The sequence below is a fragment of the Lethenteron reissneri genome, chromosome 27 (assembly GCF_015708825.2).
Source record: "Lethenteron reissneri isolate LAM-NWPU_2019-01 chromosome 27, ASM1570882v1, whole genome shotgun sequence".
Lineage (NCBI taxonomy): Eukaryota > Metazoa > Chordata > Hyperoartia > Petromyzontiformes > Petromyzontidae > Lethenteron > Lethenteron reissneri.
The window spans coordinates 1,201,243-1,216,856 of record NC_083805.1 but is presented as its reverse complement, the minus strand read 5'-3'; the positions used below and the strand labels follow the sequence as shown (position 1 = coordinate 1,216,856).

The 15,614-nt window shown below is 50.1% G+C and overlaps 1 protein-coding gene across 2 annotated transcripts in view; it reads left to right on the top strand.

Moving 5' to 3' along the window:
• LOC133348281 (sarcoplasmic/endoplasmic reticulum calcium ATPase 2) overlaps positions 1 to 15,614 on the top strand; it is a 38,632-nt gene that overhangs the window by 8,360 nt on the left and 14,658 nt on the right. For both annotated transcript variants that reach the window (XM_061561010.1, XM_061561011.1), the window contains exons 4-11: positions 1,191 to 1,295; positions 3,281 to 3,419; positions 8,669 to 8,749; positions 10,574 to 10,659; positions 11,882 to 12,037; positions 12,879 to 13,187; positions 14,693 to 14,781; positions 15,430 to 15,532. In XM_061561010.1, coding sequence (XP_061416994.1) covers positions 1,191 to 1,295; positions 3,281 to 3,419; positions 8,669 to 8,749; positions 10,574 to 10,659; positions 11,882 to 12,037; positions 12,879 to 13,187; positions 14,693 to 14,781; positions 15,430 to 15,532 — 1,068 coding nt within the window. The remainder of the gene's footprint in view (positions 1 to 1,190; positions 1,296 to 3,280; positions 3,420 to 8,668; positions 8,750 to 10,573; positions 10,660 to 11,881; positions 12,038 to 12,878; positions 13,188 to 14,692; positions 14,782 to 15,429; positions 15,533 to 15,614) is intronic.

Below are 15,614 nucleotides of genomic sequence, written 5' to 3'. Positions count from 1 at the left end.
CTCGTGCCAAACAAAAAAAAGGATCCACTAAGCTAGCGTTGTATTACATTTCTGTTTCGTGTGTTTTCACAATAAGAGTACAAAAATCCTATCTCATCTGCTTCTCAGTGTCTGGAATGAGCTTCCCTTACAGCTGTTTTACGTGCGAGCGCTCGTGTGCTTCATGTACAACCTCGTGAGAGTCCGTTGAGGCTAAATGTCTCTGTCTGGGAAAAACTGGATTAAAAGTAATTACAGCAGAGATGCACAGCCATAAACAATTACTAATCAAACCGTCCAGAAGAACGTGAGCAAACGCAGATGTTAATTGTTCCAACAGAAATACTGTGTTATGGTTGAGAAATGAGTTTATTATGAGGTCAAGAATGTGTGAATGTTTAATTCAAGATAATTAATGCTAAAACACTTGCATTCACACTGACCAAATAATCAAGCCCCTTATTGAAAACTTGGTTTCACAATACTTTATCAACTCCACACGCGCAATATTATTCCACGTGCGAGTACTGTCTCATGCATGAAGGGGAGTTTGTATTTGCATGTATTTGTGTGTACACTGCACGTATCTCACAATACCCGACCGTGAGGGGTCTCGCATTTCGTTCCGGGCGTGTAATGACGCGTGGGTTAACCAAGCAAAATATAGCGTCGCTCGCACGGTGCGTGCGTTGAAACGTGCGTGTCGAGTGTTGACAATCGAGGCAAAATCACGCAAATGATTTTATTTTTACTACGGTTAGGCTAAAAGATTCGAACAAAACTCGACAATTTGGGACCTAGCTGCATTGAGAAGCGACGGCTTATATTGTTTTTTTTTTTCTCACGGTGTAAAGTTGAGACTAAAAATGATCGATTCTTTAATAGAATTGTGACCCTGTGTTAGGAAAATGTTAATCTGCTGGAGGAGTGAAGTTTTAAAGGCCTACTGTGTCATGCATGATTTGGGTTGATCCTGTGAACTCCCTTTCCGCAGCCATTCGTGGCATAGACTTGCCACCACAGTTCGTAGTACACACTTTCAGGCCTGTTTCTGCCCCTGCCTATAACTGACTGCCATGTATAAACACCCTGCGTGCTGTCTCTGTGCAGCGATGTGGTAACATTTTAGACTCTATAAATCCGCATCGTGCTGTTGCGTTGTCCTCCTGCGCACGGATGCGTGATGATCGCTGTGGCGTCGGTCGCTTTAGGTGCTCGCGTGGTTCGAAGAAGGCGAGGAAACCATCACGGCTTTCGTCGAGCCCTTCGTCATTCTCCTCATCCTCATCGCCAACGCCGTCGTCGGAGTCTGGCAGGTACTCGTCTCTCCTCGTCGGAACACGACGAACTCGCGCCGACGGCTCCGGTTTACGTAACGCCGCTGCCCCTGTGCATGACCTCCGCCGGCCAACACGAGTACACGCGAACTTGGCTCCAACTTGTGCATTTTTTTTGCTTTGCGGCTCCTCGTACAATGTCATGGAAAAATGTTGCGAGCCTAAATATACGTCCTTTCCGCAGGGCACGCGAGTGTTTATCTTACGGGGGTTAATTCAGTATGGGAGCGGCACCAGTGGAGCAGGCTTGGCACGGCACCGCTCCGTGAAGCTACTGTGCGGACGGTCCGGCACGGCAGCGGACGTTTAAGCCGGGCTCTGATGCACGGCCATCGGCAGCTGTAAAACAACACAAAAAATATCGCACCATGCTGTCCAACGTGCGTTTTGCCCTCGCAAGTATTCCGTTAGCGATTAATACTGTTACCTTCTGTTCCACCAATGAGATTGATGCTGCACGGCACGTGACGTCCCGAAGCGCCGTTGCGCGTGATGACATAGGGAGCGAGGGCGTGGCGCGGGCGTGATGCGTGAGGTCGTCGCCTTGGCCGAAAAGACTTGTTCATTATTATTGAAACGTTTTGGAGCAATCCTTTGACGGAAATGTTGATATTGGATCATCTTTACGAGAGTTATTGTTAACCACGCATTCTAGGCGGACGGACAGACGGGAAAGAAGTGAACAAGTTAACGCATTCAACCTTAGTTGGAGCGTGTCAAAAAAACATTTTGCGTCTGTTGGTGGCAACCTGCAGCCTCGTTGCAAGCGTGGCTTCGCGCTGGTCCGGTGGTGCCACAACAACAACCAGGGTGTAGGAGCTCTGAAGCCTTTTGACATTCCTGGCTCGTGTCAATGATGCGGCAAGTAGAGGGCGACAGGCCTTCGTGCTTGGCAGGGCAGGGCAGCCGTTTCCTCGGAAACGGCAGGGGGTAGCAATTATTGTTGTTTAGCGTACGCGCTGGGGTGGTTGCGCTCTTTTAGAATTGCGGAAAAGGGGCCAAAAATAATAGTCGTGCAAGAAGCTCATCTGTAGTGTCTTAGTCCGTGTAGGGAAGCGGGGCGCCTCGGCTTAGCTCGTTTCGCGTGGGAAATTGCTCGGAAAAATAACCATCCTCGTGTTTAATGTACATGAACTGTGTAAACATGTACCTTGACTCGTATTGTTTGCGTGGTTTTCAATGGGTCGCTGTAGTCTTGGCAATATTTAGCTTAAAAGTTGGTCGCTCACGAGGAAGCAATCTTTTTCGTGCGCCTCTAAATATACGATGAAATGTGTGCTGCTTGTGGCCTTTGAAAGCCATTAATGCCCATCACTGAGCAGCATCATACTGTGCGACAGTCGAACGCCCACCCTACTGTCGGCGCTGTGCTGATGCGGAGCATTTATAAGCCCCCTCCCACTGATGCGCTGCCCAGCTTGTTATTGGTTTTTCATTTACGGAATTATTCAGTTCCACGCGCAGTCTCCTGCCAAAAGTTATGAAAGCCCGGCTGGCCTTTTCTTTGCCAGCAGCGCTCTGTGTGCGTACCTCGTGGCGTTCCTGCCGTTGGAGCCCAATCAAACGTACGGCCGTGTGCTGCTCCCGGTCTTGGGCCCCTGGAGTACAAAAAGAGCCGGTACTGATGCGGCAACTATCTTACGTCCTCTTGCACGAGGGCAAATATTGATCTCGCCGTGTGTGCTTTAGGCGTCGGTTTGTCGACGTCGCGATGCCTGTGCTGCTGCGGCGCACACATGGCGTGCAGGAGTAGTTGGCGCCAGGTAATTATAACCCGGCGGCCGGCTGCTTATTTTTAGAATAGTAATTTGGCGCTCTCCGAGTTACAATGGCCTAGTGAGAACTCAGAATTCCGAAATATGCTGACGCAGTACGCTCTGCTATAATAAGTACATCTGTGTAATTGACGACAGATTACCTCACAGATGTCGCTGGTGATTGTTGCCCGTGTGTAACGTCCACAGGAGAGAAATGCGGAAAATGCGATCGAAGCGCTCAAGGAGTACGAGCCGGAGATGGGCAAGGTGTACCGGCAGGACAGGACGTCCGTGCAGAGGATCAAGGCCCGCGAGATCGTGCCCGGAGACATTGTCGAGGTGGCAGGTGGGTAGTCACACGTGGTGGCAACTGCAAAATGTGGGGGTGGGGCGGGTGGCAGATGGGTCGCGTGTGCGTCTGTCTGCACGTTCTGTAACCTTGCGTCGAGCGTGCGGTGCGGGAAACGTGGTCTGCTATCCCGTGGCATTTATTTATCCAGAAAAGTTCTGAAGGCTTTTTTTCAGGAGGGGGTCCTACATTGGGATGTTTGGCCATTTCCTTGTTTAGGAGTGCTTTGTGTGTGAAAGGAAACTGGAGTTCCCAAAGCAAATCCAGGCCTACAATGGGTTTCTACTCTAGCACTCGCAGATGGGTTTACGAACCCAGTTACTGTAGTACCTACATTCTAACAGGTTTGCGAGTTAAAAAATCTACACGCGATCCACCAACCCTTGCCTCCAATTGTTGGATCACACGTGTGCACCACCGTGCTTCCACGGCAATGTTTGCAGATTTTATTTTTCCTCCCCCCCCCCCACCCCCCCGGAACGGACGCGTGGTCACAACGCTGAGTATGACGCATGGCAACGCAGATGCACGGCACTCGAGACGTTAGTGGACGGGTTCTCGCGGGTGGTGGGGGGGGGCTGCGGAGCAAGGGGAAATGTCTTTAATCCGCTCGGAGCTTTTGCTACCGGAACCAAGTTGAAGCATTGCAATCTACTGGGAGCTGTGCCTCGCGAAGGTGTGAGCGTTTTAATTTGGTGCCAATATTGGGGAAAGCCTGTAATGCGTGAAAAAGTGTGACCCCCTTCTGTCAAGGAGATTTGAAATCCTTGCTACAAAATAAATATTCTCCTGACATGAGCATTAATCACGCCCCTCGTGTTCGCTCGTACTCTCCTGGGTTCAAGCGAGGAGTGGGTGTGAGTAGTCTGCTGACGTGACTGATAGCTTTTGCATGCAGAGCGGGGAGGGGAGCTCTTTCAATTTTCTTGCAGTGCATCTGTGGACCGGGATCGAGTGTTTAATCGATGCTATTGATCACCCTGCATTACCAGCCGTTGCAAGCGGCAGCTTCGTCGCTGTTGTGCGCCGCCGTAAATGCGCGCACGCATTTTCAACCGGGGCGATTGAACATTTTTAGATGCAGGCGGTGAAAAATCGGTATGGGGGAAAATTCACAACGGGGAGATGCTGCTGCACCGCCTCCCTACGACCGACTTTGCTGCCTGTCTGTCGGATTGTCGCTGGATGCATTCCCCCCCACCCCACCCAATGTTTTGTTCGCAGTCCGATGCAGTTGAATTTTAATAATGGTGATTTTTCACTCGCTTGTCAATCCACTGCTGGATGAAGCCCCCCCCACCCTTTAGTTGTGTTACAAATGCAAACCCGTGTCACGCCCACAATGATTCGAGGCAGAACAAAAAAACCAAAGCTTGTTGGCAGCCCTCAACCACTTGTAACATTACACGATTGCCGTTGTCGAGATTGACCAACGCGCTGCAGGAGCTGCAGTGTTAAGGGTAAAAAAGGACGAATGGGACACGTGGTGGCAAACATTTGTATTGTATCGGAGTTCAAGTACAGCAGGTGCTGCGCCGGGCCGTTATGCATGGCCAGCTGTAAATCCAGCCCGTGCTGTATTTGTTTTTGCGCTGCTGGTTGGTATTCTGGCGTTAGATCGGGCGCATCTCTGCGCAGCACCCGAGTATAGATGAGGATTTACGACTCGAGGAGACGTCGGCTTTTTTTAAAAGTAAACTGCAACATAGCTGTCGCTCTTTGGGGATTAAGGAGGAGATGACACCCCCACCGCCCCCCACCGGTCTCCCCAAGCCGTGGAAAGTTGGCCACCCCTGGCAGGCGTGTGGCGGGAGGAGAGCCGATTGATTCCTGCGGCTTGTGAAAGTGTCGAGTGCCTGCAGCCCACCTGCTCCTGCCATTCGTAAAAATAACCCGAGGTTGGGTTCCTGGTGCGTGTGTCTGTGTGTGTTTGTGTTTGGAAGTGCTTGTGTGTGCACATAGGGGAGTGCGTGTGTATAAAGTGTAAACAAGCCTTTATTATGAGTCCCATGTGATTGTGTAAGTTATTAATCGGCTCCTATTGAGGCTTTGTAGGGTCTTAAGCTCTAATGATGATAACCAAATGAACACGAGTGCTTGATTATTTATAAACAATCGTCACTTAATACGTGTGTGCTTTAACGTTTCATTAGTGGCCTTGTCATTCCTTTGGACACCTAAGGGCGCATACTCGAGCATTTCAATGTCATTTTTAAAATGTAAGAATAATTGCCGTTGTAAGGCCACATGACCATTTCTTCTCCATCATATTACACGTGAAAGATTCTCTCAACGTATTTGGCAAGCTGCCTTTTATGCAATTCTAATATTTAAAGCCCATATAGCTCTCTCATGCTGGAAATACAGTCGAGTCTTGCACGCACGATGAGGACGGTTGCATTGGTTTTTGTGTGCCAAATCGAATGACATTCAATACTAGTGTTGGGAAACTGTCGATGAGGATTTTTTTAAATGTTACTCTACGCTTACTATGCAAATTATTTGCTCAAGACGTGAGCACAAGCGCATATTAAAAACAACAAAAATTACACTGATTAATAACACTGATCAAATAACACTGATCAATATGCCATAACAATGTTATATGTTTTGCCTTCAAAGAAAAAATATATATCATGGCAATGGTCCCTTTCTCGGCATGCAAAAATTTATCATTTGTTAGTGTCCGTTAAACAGCATATTTTTGCCATGCAGATGCAAATTACATTAAAGTATTGCACATGTACAGCCCTCAGCAATGTGATGGCCTCCCCACTATATATGTAGATCATGAAGGTTTTTGACTCTACTTCACCGGGCAGCGCAGGATGGCGGTGTGGTGCTTAGACGTTGGGGAATTGCATTACAGCAGAACGACAGATTTTTGCTGCACTGCAGTCTTGCCCACAATGCATTATAATATCTAGATTGTATTGTGGCCCGACTGCCTTCAACGGAGAATGCTTCCTCTCGGCGCTGCTGGCGGCTAGGTGTGCGTACGGGCGCGGCGACGGCGCGTGTCCCGCGGCGGGGTCCCTACGCTGGATGAAGAGTGCACGGCCCGCGAGATAGCTGGCCATGTAGGGAAGATGGACGGCAGGCGTGAGAGCACTCTGCTGATTGCGTTCCCGCCCTGCAATTCGCCCCCCCCCCCAAATTGACACTCTTGCATACTCTCGCGCACGCACGTACACAAGCACATGTTCCTGTCTTGCTTGCCTGGCAGCCTCGCTTCTAAAATGCCGTGGCGAGGCCAGAGAATGGTAACGGTTCTCTCTGGCAATTGTCTCTTGTCACTTTGCCCCCCCGGGGGACCGGATTGCAATTGCAATGGGGATGAGTGGCAGGCGAGGGGGAGGGGAGTAGTGATAGCCGTGCCATTTGTTTTGGCGCAAGCTGTTAGGACTTTGCCCGGCGTGACTGGGGACACTTAAAAAGAGCTTGACAGCCCTAGTGAAACCGTGTTAGAACAGTGGTTTAGGAACGCGTTATCGCACTTGCCAGTGCCCCCCCCCCTCCTACATACAGCCGCAGGCTAACCCTGTGCTCGGTAAGAACTCTCATAACCCGTCATAAACGTAAGCCCCTCGTAAAAAAGTAAACCTGCGTAATGAGGATGCGCACCGGCGGATTTGTGTGTGGGTGTATATGGATATCGATTGACAATGGTGAATGTTAATGCGGTGTTATATTACTGCAATTGCTGTCTAAACATTACATCGGCCACCAAGTGCTTTCCCAAATAACGCTTTTGGATATTGGTCGGGATGCAACTGCGTGATTTACGACCTCGCTCGCGTTCGGTGGTCGCGGGGCACAAGGGGGGGAGGGGGGGGGCCTTGGTGTCCCTCTTGCGTTTTTCTTTCATATTTAACAAACCGATCTCTTTCAATTTCCTATTATAAAATAATTACTTAAATTTTTTTACACTCTGAAGCCTGGGTAAGGAGCTTGGTGGTGTGGTGATGTAGGTTTGCCCATTGTCGGCGCTTCGTGCAATACCATCAAAGTGACCTTGGGCCGGCGATCTTTTTTTTTGGGGGTGCCCGAGTGGGGGACGCGCGCGCACGGCATGTGAACACGAGGCCCCCAGCGCACCAGCCGAGCGCTGCCTGCGGCCCCTTCCTTGCGCCGCCGGGGCCCGCGGACGCGATGTTCCCTCCTGTGGTGGGGGAGGGTGGGAATAGTGGGAATTCTCCGCTTTAATAAGTGAGGCACTGTGTTCCCAACGTGGCATTGCATTTCGAAATAACATTGGTCGTTGGGATAAAGTGTACTGAATTAGCGCCATGGTGATTGCATCGTCTGAGAATCACAGCAGAGTTATAATTACCCGGTGAGTGTTTGGTTTTGTCAGTCCTCTATCACCTACCCCCACTCCCCGGTCCCTCCTTTAGAACGCCGTTATCATGGCCGCATGTCCCGCATGGCAACTTTGGTCGTAATCAAATCTGAATGCAACCAGTGGTGTGCATGGCGCCTCCCGGCCACATGGCCGGGCCTTTCTCGGGTCGAGGAACTTCAAATAGCCTTGCTTGCCTGGAGCTGGCTGAAGTCGTTCACTTCGTTCAAACATGATCGTATCTCTTGGCCCCGGTATTAATGTTGCTGATAAACAAAGGCATTTCTTGAAAAACATTCTCAGAAGGACTTGTAAACAGTCCAAACTCCGTGAGCGTGTTTTACGGGCGCTCTTCGTGGTACGCTGTAAATTTACGGACCGGCGGTTCGGAAAAAAGGGGATTGTGTTTCTCGCACCGGGTTGACGTGACGCGGCGGGCGTTTGCCTTGACCCCCGCGCGTGGCCGCTCCGTGAAGCTCGCGCTCCGTTATTGGCTCGAGTCGACGAAGTTCCCCACCGCTACTGATTGAGCCGTGGAGACCAGCTGTTTGGCAGGCTTCTACGGTCGTGCGTGTCCACGTCCCCCCTTGCCAGCCTTGGGTCCCAGCGCTCATAGCTTGTCCTTATTTGGTGGCACGGATTTTAGGGGGCACCCTCCCCCGTCGGCCCTCTGACGCACGACCCTGCTGCCACGCTTCTCCCCACGCTGCCTTCGAGGTCTCTCGGGGACCTGTGACCGATTGTTTAAAAAAAGGCAGCGTTTAAAGCTTAAAGAGTCGACATGTCCGCTCGTGGCCATGTGCACCCATTAGCTGCGCACGTGCCTGATAATTTACCCGGTGCGCGGTGATCCTGATGATAATGTGTGCATCTGTCGTCCTGCGTTTTCTCCCTTGTCTTGCAGTGGGAGATAAAGTGCCAGCCGACATCAGGCTCACGTCCATCAAGTCCACCACCCTGAGGGTCGACCAGTCCATCCTCACCGGTGAATGGTGGAGGGGGGGCGGGGTTGGGGTGGTTGTTTCATAAGGAAGAAGATAATGTTTGTGATTGCGCGGAGAAAAAGGGAAGCGGACACCAGTGCAACCCTGTTGCGCAGCTGAAAACCGACCGAACGTTTCCTTGGAAAAGATTTACTTAATGGACCGTTAAAAAGCACGGTTGTATTGTGGATGCGATCTGGAGGCGCTGCTGGCGAGTGAGTTTAAGAACCGTTTTTAGCGTACGTTTTTTTTTCCCCGTTTCCATGACCAAGTTTGGGTTCGTTCAAGTAGGCGGCGGTGCTTTTCGGCAAGGGGGTAGCTTGGGGTTTGTGTCATCCGGCGCTGCGAGATGGCGACACGAGACGTCTACAGCTTGCCGCGCGAGGAACGGCGCTGCCATGCTCGCGTGGCTTTGCGGGGCCCTTTGCCATGTGCCCATCGGCACGAGGCCCGCACACTCGCTCACGCGGCGTGCTGGGTGTGCGTACGGGCACAGTGGCGGCTCTGTCACTTAGTTGGCATCGCTAACGATGCGACCTGGCAAGCGAACGTTTTGTTCAGCGAGCTATTATTAACACCGGCGACATGATTTACATCTTGAGGAAATGGGACTACAGTGTTTATGGTATCAAATTGACACTCGTTTGCCCAGTAAGTCGAGTAAGATGAGAGTGAATTGAAATCATCCGATTTTAAAACCTAATTCGGCAAGGTTCCTTTTTAAATGTAGGGCATGCAAATGAGAACTTAAAAAATGTCGTGTACATGGCAATCACTTCTAAAATAATGTTTAAATTTTTTATCCCTTTTGCTTCTTGCTTCTCTGTAATTGAAGTGCTCATCCCTAATGCTGCAGGCAGCACTCGGGAGCAGCTCTTAACGCTCTGGTGGTGTCCAGTTACGGTGAATGAATGGGCCATGCATCTCGTATACCAAGTACAATAATGCCAGCTATTTACCCACAAAAGCCTTGGCGAGTCTCGGGGTAATTCAGGAAGGTCCTGCTACATTGGGATGTTTGACCGAGTCCATTAAGCAAGGCAGAGTTCCCCGGTAAAATATTGTGGAGGGCCACCACATCAGAAACCTGTGATTGTTGTTGTCGGGCTATAGCTGTCCCCTCATACATTGGAGCTTCGGTAACATCCGTACCATGATTTTCGCATTGCCTTGCAGCTGTTATGTCTGATGGTTGCAAGAGACTGATCTCTTCCAGTACTTTGTCCTTTTGTTTGGAATTTTAGTGAAAAGAATGTTAGCAGATTCAATGGAGCATTCCTTTACAATTTCCGTGTCACCCTCGGCCTCCTTGTGTTTCTCAAAAAGAGGCTTCGGTAACTACAGATTTCTGCTCGGTTGTCGGCGGTAACAACTGCTTCTGGTATTCCAGGCAAGGTTTCAGTTTCTTTGAGTGTTCTTCTCTAATTGTAGATCCTGTCGGAAGGCGTTCTGGATAATCGCTCCGTTTCATGGCTGACATTGCTTTCTGGCAAATCAAACCGATGGGGGTATTAGCTAACTCGGTAAAGAAAATCCATAAAATGAGGAACACTGCTTTAACGGGTGTTTCGCTTAATTTGCCAGACACACACCACTAAATTTGCAACGTGAGGGTGGTTACACGAAAAGCTCCACACAGGTCGATGCAAAAACCCATTGCCATATCTTAGCTAATTCACAGCCCTATGGCGTTTGGAAAACCCTGGTGTTCACTGATCTCGGCACTAACCAGGATGAGGAAACCTGCTCGTATTCTAAGATCTGACCAGGTCGGGAACATTCGGTGAGCTTACCTGTCTGTGCGTTCACCCGGCCTCTGTTCACAGGCGAGTCTGTGTCGGTGATCAAGCACACGGACCCCGTGCCAGACCCCAGAGCGGTCAACCAGGACAAGAAGAACATGCTTTTCTCTGTAAGTCAGACTTCTCCGCTTTGGTCAACAGTGCCCCCGCGATGGAAAATGGGTCATTCATTCGTTTGCTTCATTCATTACCAGGTGGTGAAGTATGGTCAAACAACGCTTGTGATCTACACGGTGTGGGGGGGGGCGGGTGGTCGGGAGAGTGGGGGAAGTGGGGTGGGGGTAGGCCTTTTGTATAGCAGTGTATTGAACAAGGGTTGCACATTTCATCTTGGTAAAAAACATTCTACATTTCCATTGAACTATATCTAAAGATAGTTTTTTTTTTGTATCACCCTGGCAACTCGTTAGGCGGGCAGGTGGAGCTGCAGTGTTGCTCAAGAATACAGTGAGGTGGGGGGGAACCTGATCCCCACCTGCCATCGTCGTGCTGCGTGAGCGGGTGACCTCGTTATCCAGCACGCCCGTCGTCATCGCTGTGATCCGTAGAGCAAACAGAATAACACAAGAAGCACACTTTATTATTATTATCATCGTGTCCCTGTGCTTTCCCCTTCTCATTTCCTCTGCTGCGGTGTTTCTGATGTGACTGTTGCGTGCCAATGTTTGGTTTTTCCATGACATTAATTCTAATCACCTTGTCGTCAGTGCATCCTCTACCATGGATGATTAAACAAGAAATGCAAGTCTCTAAATATTTATTTTTATGAGAACTACTTGGGGCCTTTGTGTCATCGGTCAATATGATGTCCCATATTATTGAGATCCGATCCGTGTATTTATCTTCTTGTGTGTGTGTGTGGAACTCCAGACACGCACCTCACCCTTCCTCTTTCTGCACTCTTACATTTTTTTGGTCAGCGTTCAGTCCTCGGATCCATGTGATAGTGGGGAATATGTACTGTTGACAACTTGTCTAACTACGAGGGATAGTGATGGCGTGGAGAGGCGTTCATCCTTTTATCCAGCAGCGGCTAGATCATAACCGATGCTTTTGGATGTTAATGCTGGGGTGGAGCAGTGGCACAGTAATTAGCACACTCCTGGCCATCGATCGGTGAACAGGATTGATTGGCCTTTCATCTCTAACCTTGCCCTGACCACACGTGTTTTAGTATGGACAAACTAGTCCCATGACTAACATGGCATTGGGAGACTTTCGTCTGTCAGTGGATTCACAAAGCGCTGTAAGTGATTTCTCCCGCTTGCTCTGGTAACCGGCGTTTTTGGCAACGGGTTAAATAAAAAAACGCGCACTCTTTGTCTTATGTAGGGAACGAACATCGCGGCGGGCAGGGCGGTGGGCGTGGTGGTGGCGACCGGCGTGAACACGGAGATCGGCAAGATCCGTGACGAGATGGCCGCAACTGAACAGGACAAGACGCCCCTCCAGCAAAAGCTTGACGAGTTTGGGGAGCAGCTGTCCAAGGTGCCGCACGCGTGCACCACGCTCGCGAGTGTGCGAACCTCTTCACGCTCGCACACACGTGTACTTTGTTCTAACCACAGGAGCGTTCGCGCACGATCCATACGGTACGAATGCGCGATGCACAGATGCGTACACCGCCCACGCACCTGACGATTAGCTCACACCCTGTGCTCAAGAGGCACATGCAAAACCGCCCTAACCCCGCCAGCGTGGATAACTACCAACATCGCGCCAACGTGCACACTTCCCGTACAGCAGCAAAGTGCTGAACGCTCACGCGTACAAGCCACCGCTTACACGGCTCAAGCGGGCACGCCCTTAACAAAAATGTAACGAGTTTGAACAGCCCGGCAGTTTTGGGTATTTTATTTGTGAAGGTTATCTTTTTGGAACGATTGCATACATGTTATCATGCCTTTTCAAGTGCTGGTCATCTCTCGTTTAACAGCAGCGGTGTAGAGCTGGGCTATCCGATTATTTTAGTAATTGATTATCGATTATTGGTTTGATTACTCAACAAGATGACACGAACACGTAAAAAAAAGTCACCTTTTCCCACGTGTGCCGCTTGACGGGAGGTGATGGGGGAGGCCTTTGTGATGTTTTAGGCATCAACTGCCGCGTCGCACCGTGGGTGGCTTCTTGGTGGGTTTCCCACCTTCAGGAGGCAGCTGCTCTTTTAAAAGGGTGGGGCGGGGGAGGGCCCGGAGTAACTGGTGCCAAGGAAAATGAAGCAGATTTTTTTTATTTTAGTCTGTTAATGAGCCAATCGGGCCCAGCTACACACACAGCAGTGGAAATTATCCGACACGTCGCTCCGTGCCGCTCCATGCTTCCGCAGGTCATCTCGCTGATCTGCATCGCCGTGTGGATCATCAACATCGGCCACTTCAACGACCCCGTACACGGCGGCTCGTGGATGCGCGGCGCCATCTATTACTTCAAGATTGCCGTGGCGCTGGCTGTGGCCGCCATCCCCGAGGGCCTCCCGGCCGTCATCACCACCTGCCTGGCGCTGGGCACGCGCCGCATGGCTAAGAAGAACGCCATCGTGCGCAGCCTGCCCTCCGTGGAGACGCTCGGCTGCACCTCGGTCATCTGCTCCGACAAGACGGGCACACTCACCACCAACCAGATGAGCGTGTGCAGGGTGAGCGAATTGCGAACGGGCCACCGGCTGCGGTGACGTTGCCGCCGCCGGTGAATGGAGGATTGCGATTGTTGTTCTCGTATTGTCGTCGTGTGTTGATGAGTGGTGGCGCAGTAGTTATCGCGCTGATATTATCCCAAAGGTATGATTTGGATTCCTGACCCAGATAAACATGTGTAGTGAGCGGCTTCCGAGACACGTTGTGTAGAAGGCTTATTTATTAGAAACACACTGGGCGATACATTTATGTAACGCAGCTACACGTAGACGACCCTATCACGCAACCCCATCGTCGGCGTCCGACTAGCGCAGCGATGGCGACGATGAGAGCCTTGCAGAAGATCGGCCACGTGGTCGGACGACTAAGAGCGATGACGGCGAGCAGCGACGCAGCCAGGACCCGCAACAGCACCGAACCTCTGGTTTGGTCCCCCTTATATACCCCCCAGCGCAGCCAAGCCCGGCCTCCGGCCACGTCCCCTTCCAGAACCTTCATGCAGGTTCCCGGAGCTTCGACTGACTCCGCCTTTCACCTTTACCCCAGATACGCCCCCCTCATAATTAGCCGTTACGTAATATACCCATTACCGCGATTACCCCGTCAGGCCGACAGGTGGCACCCTGTCATTACACTTGCATAGGTTAGACATGCATACATTTCATGAGAATCTTGATTTGTTCTGGAGAAATCCGATTGCCCCATGAAGCTCTTTTTCACAGATATCGAGTAGATTTAAGATGCAGTGAGTGGGAAAAACCACCAATACACAAGTTGTGCAAGATATGGGCACTGACAGGCAACTGCTGAAGACCATCATTAGCAGGAAGTGTTACTACCTAGGCCACATTGCCCGAAACGACCACAAATACCAGCTATTAAAGCAAATCCTGGAAGGAAAAATCGAAGGGAAAAAACGACCAGGACGGCCAAAAACGACATGGCTCAGTAACATCAAAACATGGCTACAATTAACAACAGCACAAACTCTACACGCCGTGCTAGACTGGGACCAATATCATCGTGAAGTCGCACACGCCGTTAGGCAGCACTAAAGAAGAAGAAGAGTGGGAAAGGGAGATGCAGGCTGTGTTTTGTTTAATCAAATTACGGACAGCTGTCAACACTGTTTATACACGCTGTTTATACACACTGTACATGTACAGTATATACACACTATATACAGAGCACACCAATGCTGTTCAGGAGAAATGATTTAATTTTTGGAAGTGTGAAGTCTTTAACGTATGTATGTTGATCTTCTGTCGCATACATAGCCAACCGTGCTAGAAGGCCACTTAAATTTGATACATTTTAGTAAGTCATTTCGACCGTTTAAATGAAACTCTGTATATCTACTAAAGTAATTGGTTGAAAATGCAATATGAAAACCTTACGTCACACTGCAACAAATGTCAATTTGTGGCTGTGCCGTCTTGTTTTGTGATGAGAGGTCCGCGAGCTGCCTCGCTCATCGCCGGCCTTGTGTGTAAACATTGCATTGCAGATGTTCATCATCGACCGGGCAGATGGCGAGAACTGCAGCCTCAACGAGTTCACCATCACGGGCTCCACCTACGCACCGGAGGGAGAAGTGTAGGTGCCCCAACTCCTCACCGCTAACCTGACCTTGCCACGGATGACCTGGCCCACCATGGTTAACAGAGGTCTCCTTGGTGAACACAGGCTGCCAAGGTTTAATTGGGTAGCCATGGCATATCCAGGCTACCCACAGTTGACTCAATCCACTTGGCCACCTGGCTGCAATTGTTTTCTATTGTCGTGATGTGGTTTGAGATAACGTCAGCCTCCATTCATCGACGGTTATAGCATTCTTGTAGCGTGCCAATGTTTCAATCGCCAATTTTACACGTGTACCCATAAAATACACAATGTTCTTTGGGACCGCACCGGCTAACCCAGAAGTGGCGGGGTGTTTATTTATTACAAATAAAACATGTTGTTGAGATTGCGGGCGGCTTAGAATTCCTCGGTGTTTTAAAACATATTCATATAGATACATTTTTTGTTTAAAACGTAGGCTTTTGCGACCAATTTTAAAAAATAGATTTCTTTTTTTATAAATAAGCTTGGTTCTGCGATGAGTGTTGGGCAAATTGCCCGAACCGGAGATTAGGTATTTGTTCGCATCGAACCTTTGTCTTAAAAAAGCGTACACAACGTTTTCGTTTTGACGGTCGGTTTTGCTTTCATGTCCACGGTGGCGAACGGGTGGTTTTTCAGGTATAAGAATGATAAGCTCGTGCGCTGCGGACAGTACGACGGGCTGATAGAGCTGGCCACAATCTGCGCGCTCTGCAACGACTCCTCGCTCGACTTCAACGAGGTGCGCACATCCTCTGGCAGCGCGCACATGCACGCCATCTCAAGGCGTACGGGGGTCCGAAAGCATCGATGTTGAATGAATG